The sequence below is a fragment of the Pinus tabuliformis genome, chromosome 1_2, assembly GCF_031772625.1.
Source record: "Pinus tabuliformis cultivar Carrire ecotype Pingquan chromosome 1_2, CPIR1, whole genome shotgun sequence".
NCBI classification, from domain to species: domain Eukaryota; kingdom Viridiplantae; phylum Streptophyta; class Pinopsida; order Pinales; family Pinaceae; genus Pinus; species Pinus tabuliformis.
In genome coordinates, this window is record NC_142298.1 from 864,806,527 (window position 1) to 864,816,477 (window position 9,951).

The following is a 9,951-nucleotide window of genomic DNA, read 5'->3' on the forward strand; positions in this document are numbered from 1 at the left end:
ATCTCAAAACTAAAAATACATCAACAAAGAAACCCTAAATGGTATGTATAGTTAAAAAACCATCATGCTACAACCAAATAACTAGTACACATATCATCAAAAACATTTCCTATATTGTGATCAACATCATCAATAACACCATCTAAGCATTAAAAGAAGATAGAGAAAGCTTAACATATCAAATCAAGATTCTTTTAGTGATGGGGATATTTCTACTTGGGTCATGATTGAGGACTTCAACAATCAATCCCACTATCAAGGTAGATAGATAGCTTGCATATTTTAATCAAATTTTAGTTCCATACCCCCATTGTTGACAAACTCCAATCAAAACTTTGTAATCCCCACAATCCTGAAATCCTAAAAAGTGTTAGGTCCCTTGGATTTCGAGTGGGATCTAAAATTCTACTTTCTCCATATGGAATCTAATGTGGTCAAAACCACTCTCAAACATATTGAGTCAATTAATGGAAATATTAAAAAAATAAGTAAAAAGATGAAAGTAAAAGATAAAGTACATTGTCACTTTTACTAGCATTAACATTAATAGGGCCTCAACAAATCCACATCCTTGGAATCCCTTCTAAAATTGCTTAATTTCCCTTAGTTTCACTCTAAATCCTTCAAGAGCTCCAATTCTATGATTGAAGTTTGAGTGAGAATGAGGAAATAAATAGATTTTTTGTTGGTTTTTCATTGGAAATGTGTGCAAATTTTGCGACACTAGGGATTGTGTCGTACATCAGTCAACCTTGTGTCCTATGAACATATCATGGGTCAAAGTCACGCCAAACATGTGTCACTCAGGTGTTATTTTTGACACGTTAAATACGAGATAGGGTGGGGGAGGACATTCCCTATGTCTTAGGTCATAAGATTTTAAGTCTACTAGAGAAATTTTTCATAGTCTTCATCTCTTCAAAAAGAAAATATTTTCATCTTTGGTATAGAATATGAATCCACTTAAGGATTCAAAATATTGACTTCTCTAAAAAGAGAGAAATATTGTGGAAATTTCTCCTTAAAACTTCCAATTTAGAAATTATATTTTTCCCTACTTGGCTTGAGGAGTTTTAACCTTTTTCCAACTACTGAAGATGTTGAATCACTCCAAGTAAGGTGTGATAATTCATCCTAAACAAAATAAATCCTTTTGTTTCTTTTATTTATTGATGAAAACTCGTTTGTACATATTTCTTGCCCAAACTATGAAGGTCCATGAAAATGTGATTTAGACGTTGAAATAATTATTGTGCATAGGCTATAGTCGTGCAAGGAACCAAGGCATCAATGGTTGGGGATAGCTTGAGGGTAGCGTAAAAGGAACACTAGTAAAATCCCTAGAAGACATTAGTTTATGATGTTCAAAGATACTTATTAAGTGTATATCTAAGAGAAAGTTGTTAGTACATGTTGAATAATAATACTTATCTCGTACATGTTGAATAAAAATACTTAAAACTCCAAAAAAAACAAGGAAGCCTCTAGTATCACCATGAAGCTCATTTAGGAGATCATCAATGATTGCAATTGAGAATTTTTTTTTATTATTCTAAGTGCATTGAGATTATGGAATTCCGGGCACATGGGCCACTAACCTACTTTTTTTCAAAACCATGACTATCTATGGGGCTAATACCGAAATGTATGACACCTTCCTATGTTCGTTCATGAATAATCTTTTAAATTTCATTCTTTTGTGCAAAAATTTGTCTATAAGGATGCCAATTCAGTGGTTGATTTCCCCAGCCTTCCTGTGTAATGAGACCAACCAACTAGGGGATTTTTCCCTAGAATAAAAGGGCACAAATCCCCATAAACTAGCTTGACTTGGCTTATACCTTTAGCTTGAAGATAAAAGAAGGATATCACAAGGAAGAGGAATAAGGCGCAAAAAAAACAATTGATCGAGTAGTTAAAGCACCAAAGGAAAAGGAATAAAAGAACCCAGAAAAGAGTTGGTTATGTTTTGTCGTAGGCTTGATAAGCTATGAATAATCCCTTGACACAAAGTTACCATACCCATTATCATGGCACTCTAGTAGACTCTAGATGTGGCTAAGATTCAGGAAGTCTCTAGAATTTTGGTGCCATGTATCTAATGATGAACATGTTAATGGGTATCTCATCATGATATGGAAGAGGTATAAAGCCACCAACCATTCAATGGAGTACTAAGGAAAAAGCTAATATCAAAGTATTTTGAGGCTTGACAGAGGGATGCAACAGAGAGATCATTTGAGTAAGCTAACTCTCACAATGACCTATCTGAATTATATTGTTGCAATGATAGAGTTGTTGTTAGTTGAAACCTTGGTAAGCCACATTTGAAAATGCTTAGATTGTCTTCAATGCTTAGAACTAGCTAAACACTTACACTATATAGCCAATTATATTTGGCATGGATTAAAACCTATGTTGAAAAGTAATAGAAAATAAATTATAAAGAATAAATATTAATTTGATAAATATACTTAATAATTTATGGATTGGATATAATATAAATATATTTTTGGTTGCTTAATTTTTAAATCAAAATATTTTATTAATTTCAAGTATTTCATTAATTCAAATAAATGATAAGTTTTGATGGCATTCTTAAAGGCATAATTTAACTATTTGATAATTTTGTCATAAAATTTGATGACACCATTCAAATTTATCGTTTTGAAAAAACTTTGTTAAAAGAAAACTGAAATTAAAAAAACCAAAAAATATATTATTAAAATTATTTTTTCCAATAAAATGTAGAAGAAAATATTAATAAATATATGAATTTATCTCCTACTATCGATGAATGCAAGGATTAATGGCTAGCATCGCTGACAATATGGTATAAAAACTACACATAGATTCCGAATTCACTTCTATCTTAAAGTACAAAATTATAAAAAATTAATATATTGTAATAATATAAAATTTTAAGAGAAAATTTTCGGCGTAAATCACATGGTAATACCATGTCGAGAGTGTGGTTCATAGTGAACACACTTGTTTCAAATTTACTTCTATCTTAAAGTACAAATTTATAAAAAATTAATATATTCTAATAATATAAAATTTTCGGCGTAAATCATATGGTAATACCATGTCGAGAGTGTGGTTCATGGTGACCACACTTTTGATTCGAAACACGTCGACAAATGTATTAGCATGTGATTTATGCCAAAAATTTTCTCTTAAACTCTATATAAATTACAGAAACCTCAATTCAAATATAAAACTTAACAAACCTAAACCACATTCTAGGTGAGGAATCCTCTTGTATGTAAACATAAAACTTTATTAAAAATAATATAATTTAATGTTATAAAATCTCTAACCAGTAAAAAACAAAACAAAACAAAAAAACACATTGCGTTATAGGGAGACAAAGTAGGTCATGCCTGGCACATGGCCGACGTGGCTCAACAGAGGCCATGCCTGGCACATCCACCAGTACAGTCAGTATGTCTGAGATTCCACGAAAAGTAAAAAAGAGTAATGAAGATGCGTAATTAAAATTACAAATGCTCTTCCACTGTAACGGTTTTTAAATCACTTCCAGCGTGTTCTTCAGTAGGACAGAAGGAGCCTGGAAGCTACGGAACACGCAGAAACTGCAACCAAGACGGAGACAACGGTAATGGAAGTAGGTATTCGCCCTTTGTCCTTCCTCAGAAACATGGCCTCCAATATAGGATGACTATTTATCACTATGAAGGTGCACAAAAGTAACTGCAAAATTATAGTGTCAAAAGCCAAATACCCTTCTCGCAGGATTCGTGCTAACCCACCGACCAATGATATCAAGTTTATTAGAGCCAAAGTTGCTGGTGGAACAAACAGAGGAGATGCTGCACCAAACTCGAATATTTCCTCCTCGTGTCTTTTGGCTGCTTCGCTGTCCGCTACTTTGTTTGTCACCTCGAAGCCTACCTCCGATACACCAAGCATCTTGCAAGCAATTTGGATTAAAGCAAACAAGTGGGATGATACTCCTTTAATCAGATACATCCTCTGTTCGTTCCACCAACTCTTAAACGAAGCCCCGATCCACAAAAACTCAATCAGACTGTAACCATATGAAGATCCGGCTAACGAGACAAAGAGAATGAACCAAGGATTCGAAGCCTATCCATTTGCACAAACTTATAACCATTAGTAAGCAAAATGAGGATTTCCGAATGATATTCTATTTGATTTCATCTATGATGTAGAAATATGGAAGAATTTAATCAGGAAAAATAAATTTACCTTGGGAAATAATGATAGACCGTTAAACAAGAAGAGTGCAGGAAGTAAACCGTAGCAAAGTGTGTATAAAGAAGACGGAGCCCATAGAGAATGCCAAGCGTAACACATACACTGGACTGTACGGGTCCGTTGAATCCCATAAACATATGGACAAAACTTACTGAAGAAAAAATCCAGGTATCCGGCACTCCACCTCTTCTGTTGAATTAGTGTATCATTCAGGTTCGCCGGCGCGCCACCCAAAAATGCTTTTCGCCTCGGAGTGCAGTAAATTGATTTCCATCCTCTGCACTGTATAACGAAACCTGTCAATCCATCTTCCACAGCACAGCCATAAATCATGCCAACCTGCAATTTTTCAAGTTCAATTTCAGGGATATATATAGCATACGAAAATTAAAAGTGAATTAAAAATAAAACTGCAGCTTGGAATTTTGCCTCTTTGCCCCACAGGGTGTTCTCCTCGCAGGCGCAATTGGCAAGATCCCTTGCATCTTTCAGCATCTTGGATGGGCTTCTTTGAGGTTTAGAAGTTGGATAGCCTTTAAGCGATTTGGAGAACGTATGCCTTCGTTCACTCCCGCATAAAGCATCCCGGCGGTGAATGCATCCAGTGCCTGCGTATAGTGGACCTTCAAGGCCATCCATTCCTTTAAATTGAATCTGCAAGAGAAGATTTCCGGGTTATGTTCAATGGATGGCTGTATAAGTTAATATCCCACAGGTCAAAGGTGCAGATAATACTCACGTAGAAAGCCCTCAAGTGATGGTTTGCATATGGATCGTTCTTTGTGATGCCATGAAACCCTTGAGGAAACTGGACGTAGGCAAACTGGTGACCTGTTTCGGGGTCCAAGAAAAAACACATGGCTTGACGAAGTGCTTCAGAATTGTTGGTGTACGTGTCGCAATCCAGAGTTAGAATGAAGGGAGCGTTGCTCATTATGCCGGAGATTCTAATCTGCCAATATGACAAACAAGCTGTGACCCTTAACTAAATTGCATTTCTAAACATGTTAATCTATTGCCTTCTTGGTAACTAAAAGAGTAACTACCAGAGCATTAAGAGCGCCGGCCTTGTAATGATGGGGAATTCCAGGTCGCTTTTCACGGGAGACATATATAAGATTGGGCAGATCATTGCCCTGAATATCCTTGTCCTCTCCGTTCTCTAGTAAAATCTGCATATACATTCGAAAGATTCGTAGAGAAGAAAATACAATCGAAAAATATAAGAGTAGAAAGTAAGGTTATCTCAACTGCAGATGTTTAGCAGGGCATATGTGTTAGATAATAATCTCTTCCAGTTAGCTATTAGTTGAAGTTAGTTTTAGAAAGTTAAATTTAGCAACAGTAAATGATGTAGGTGTGAGTGGAGATTAGCATATTTATTCTGAGTAGTTTTTAATTTCTTCATTAAACTTTAAACAATACAATTACTGAGTAGGCAGTCATATTTGAAAGGATTATTTGTGGTTTTAATTGGTATCATAACTGAGGAAAAGCCAACGGATTAGAAGAGCCAGAGTATCGGAAAGCCTACATAGTATTGGATTTAATAAGACTGATCACCTGAACTATGCTCGGATGATCTCGCTTACTGCTTCCCAAATTCCATTCTTTGAAGCCCGTGTGTTCTTTCTGTTTGTCTTCTGGAACACTTCCCCTCCCCACTGTGTTATTGATACGATACTTCAATTCCAAATACTCTTTCTGATAGAAATAACAAAACAAAGGGAGGACTGTATCAATTAAATACACTAGGGGGAGTAACTTAAAAGCTAGAAATCATAACTTTGATCGCCAGTTAATTCATTTAATTTAATGGTACCGCCTTACCTTTACACTCTTCCATTCTCTAGTAAAGGACATATTTTCGTTTTCCTGAGCAGAGCTTGCCGAGAAATATGCCTCTGGTGATCTGTCTTGAATGGTATAGTTATAACAAAATGGAAGCCAAATCTTTGCAAAACGTGAAGCTTCCAAGAGAGCATAAAATGTAAGCGAGGATACTCCATCATCAGAGACATAACATGACAGTTTTCCTACAGGATAGTCTACAGCCAAAGCAGACAGTACTGTGTTTATAACAGTCAGTGGAGGTTCTTTGATAGGATCAGCGGTACATATAAATATATCCACAGGCGGTAGATCACTCTCAAACCTGTCCATTTACACACAGTACTCATATTCATTTAACATACCCATGAAAACGTGGCATGAAATCTTATTTGATTGTGGTTGTGCTGGAGAATAGATGAGTAAATTATTACCTCTGAGAAAGTCTTTCTGGGAAGACTCTTCGCTCAACAGGCAGCCACCGGAAGGCCTGCTCTAAAATCCAACCGTAGGCAAAGCCTAGTTCTGCAAGAAAGATCACAATCCATGGCCAATAATACTCAATTGGGACATACACAATGCGATAATATATGAGACCAATTATCACAGAAAAGTGGGTGCAGACATAAACTCTGTATATCACGGATTTCCTTTCCAATGTCGTATACAGAGGAAATTCCTGAGGCTCCATAGGCCCTTGCTTCAATCGTGAATTATAAAAAACGGAGCAGGAGAAGGTATGTTTTTGGCTTCTATGCTTTCTCGGGCACCATATTAAATAATCTGGGCAGTCTTATGCATTCAATATTCTGAACATCTTTATGGAAACGTACAATTGCTCGTGCTGCAATCATCTGTTAGTGTGAATGTGTGGCTCCAATCAAGGCAATACTGGCTACGTGGATTTCACTATGTTTAATTGGTGATGGCTATCTAAATAAAGCATTATCATGGTTACTGTTAAATTTTGTCGGTTTAAATCTATCAATGGTGTATGCCAAAAGTGCATCCAGTTCATATTTTCTTTATAGCTAAGATGGGTGTCTAGCCAATAGAATTATTGTTTATGAAAATGGTAAAACTTATTATAATTAAATATAGTAAATAGAAAAATTATGAAAATGGCAAAAACTATTATAATTAAATATAATAATTTCTTAAAATCAATAATTACCTGCTATGCTGTATAACGATAAATTAATTTATTATATTGTTTAAATTAATTTTATTTCTAATTTTTAATTTATTTTTATATCTAAAAATTGCACACAGGTAATATATTAAAAATAGTTAATTAATTATAAATATAACAATAAAAATTGTATATTTTTAAATTTAACACTTTTAATTAAAAATGTGTTATCATAAATAAATAAATAAAGGAATTAGTTGATAAGAAAATTTCAAACATTTTCACTAAATATAAATTAAATATTAAAAATATGATTATTAGTTATTATTATTAGTTATGATTAAATTTATTAATTTTATTATATAATACTATATTATTTGAATTATTTTTATTTAATAGCCTTTTATATTTAAACATATAAATTATTAATATATAAAAAATAACAAAATTAATAAGAATTAAAATTATAACAATAAAAATTTTATATTTTAAAATTAAATTTAATGTCCATATTCACCACTTTTAAGAAATACATTAGTCTATGGGAAGTTTCTAAATAGTTCCAATACTCACTACTTTTAAGAAATAAATTAGTCCATGAGAAGTTTCTAAATAGTTCCAATACTTTTAACTGGGAAAAAAATAAAATAAAAAAAATTGATAAGATATTTCGAAACATTTTCATTATTTTGAAGAAAGAAATTAGTTAATAAAAATTGGATTGGTTATAATTTCCATGTTATTTGTATTTATTTTTATTATCTTAAATTTTAAATTTTAAACTAGTATGGATTCATCTTAATTTTGGGATCTATCAAGTGTTGAGAGAACTTAGGATCTATCAAGTATTGAGAGAATTTAGGATCTATCAAGTGTTGAGAAATCAATTTTCTCAAGATACAAACATTTTTTGTGTTTGACGGTATGTTTACACCTAGAAAAGTTTGATTCCTCTACGCTCTTAGTATATATGGAGTTAATATCTCTATATATATAATGTTAGGGATTACAAATCTCTCTCATACCTTGAATTAGAAAGAACCTATTACTGGAATAACATCTATCTCACTCTTTCTCGCTTTATACATTTAATGTTAAGATCTTTTACTCAACATGCATATTGAATATATCATATATGACTCACATTATACTTTTTTTGTTATTATTATTTTTAAATATTATATATGAACCCCTTATTAAGAATGGAATAAATTACACATCCCTCACGAGGGAAAATGAAATTAATGAAAAATAAAAAATAAGATTTTTTTTTTTTAATTTAAATAAATTTTTTTCTTTGTATAAATTTGATATGAAATTATGTTATTTAATATGGACACTTAAATATTTTATTTATGTGTGATCCTATTTTTTTTTATTAATATATTATCATTTTTAAATGTCATATGTCAATTGAACATGGAATCAATTACACATCATATAATATCAATAACATTACTTTTACATATCATTTTTCAACTTCGTATTAAGTAGTGAAGTCTTTACATATTTCTTTAATACTAAAATGAAAATTCAAAAAAATTTACATTCGATTATTTTGTCTCTATACATAAAGTTGACTTAAAATTAAGATGGAAATTGAAATATTTTATTTATGGTAGGTTTTTTTGTTATTACTATATTTTATTTTTGTTAATGTAAATATTATTTTATTATTTTTAAATATAGATTTGCATGACATGTTTATCTCGTACTAGAGTATAAAGTCCTTCTCCGTAAAAGAAAAATAGTTAATGTAAAGTTTCTAATGATAAGGCATTGTTTTCCTCTTCATTCTTAAACAAATTCCATGTTATATGGATAGATTATTTGATTTAGATTGTTATTAAAATAAATTTTATGTAAATTTAATAGTTATAAATATGATTTAATATATATATATATATATATATAAACCATTTTATTGAAATAATAGTGAAATAAATTGAGAAACCAAAAAAATATTGAAAGGGAACTGGAAAGATGATATTTTAAAATTATAATAAAAGAAATATATAAAATAAGTGGTGGAATAGAAATTGAGAATATCATCAACTTTACTAAAAGTTGAATGCATGGAAAAATATCTAAATTCTCAATATCTTTTCTTTAATGATTTTGTTTTAAATATGAATTTTTAATACTCTACCCCACACTCCACTTTATGAGTATTATTTTTTATGGACATACTTATGTTGATTGTATTTTACGTATTTGGACACATCAATTGTTAAATAAACATTGACTCTACAACACATTGACCCTACCAATCATGAACTTATCAATTAGAAATAGATGAAGTCATAATGGATTCAATTGTTGAATTTATAAATAGAGTTTTATATTTCACAAATATAGATTAACATTTTGAATTTATAAATAGAGTTTTATATTTCACACATTTTGAATTTATAAATAGAGTTTTATATTTCACAAATATAAATTAACATCATGATGTGCTAGTGTGTTCTATTACAAAAATGTAAATAAAGATAAGGATGATTATAAGTTTAGACTTTTCTATTAGTGTGTTTGATTTCAAACCTCAATTATTTATTACAATATATCTACTCTAACCTTCACAATCAATTAAGTTTCTCTCAATAACTCCCTATAGTACCCTACCTTCCCTACCTTGATGAGCTTCACCGTCATTTCTAATAAAAATATATAAGTTTTGTACTCCCACTTCCATGCTCTCGCTCACTAAGATTTAGGAGGCAATATGAAATTTTTTGTAATGA

The 9,951-nt window shown here is 31.5% G+C and overlaps 1 protein-coding gene across 1 annotated transcript; it reads right to left on the reverse strand.

Annotated features, from left to right (window-relative positions):
- Positions 1-3,467: 3,467 nt before the first annotated feature.
- LOC149208662 (cellulose synthase-like protein E6) lies at positions 3,468-6,925 on the reverse strand. Its single transcript, XM_089394114.1, has 8 exons — positions 6,510-6,925; positions 6,076-6,400; positions 5,809-5,949; positions 5,292-5,417; positions 4,985-5,197; positions 4,675-4,899; positions 4,237-4,584; positions 3,468-4,113 (listed from the first exon to the last, which is right to left on the reverse strand). The coding sequence occupies exons 1-8, from the start codon at positions 6,764-6,766 to the stop codon at positions 3,556-3,558; spliced, it is 2,193 nt and encodes a 730-aa protein (XP_089250240.1). The 5' UTR covers positions 6,767-6,925; the 3' UTR covers positions 3,468-3,555.
- Between the last annotated feature and the right edge of the window lie 3,026 nt (positions 6,926-9,951).

What these genes read in the sequence shown, in the direction of transcription:
- LOC149208662 (XM_089394114.1), bottom strand. Translation starts at nt 6,766, where the DNA reads ATGGAGCCTCAGGAATTTCCTCTGTATACGACATTGGAAAGGAAATCC. An exon ending in CCAGAAAGACTTTCTCAGAG is followed by an intron (nt 6,401 to 6,509) that starts GTAATAATTTAC and finishes GTAAATGGACAG; the next exon opens with GTTTGAGAGTGATCTACCGC. An exon ending in CCGGCGCTCTTAATGCTCTG is followed by an intron (nt 5,198 to 5,291) that starts GTAGTTACTCTT and finishes TCATATTGGCAG; the next exon opens with ATTAGAATCTCCGGCATAAT.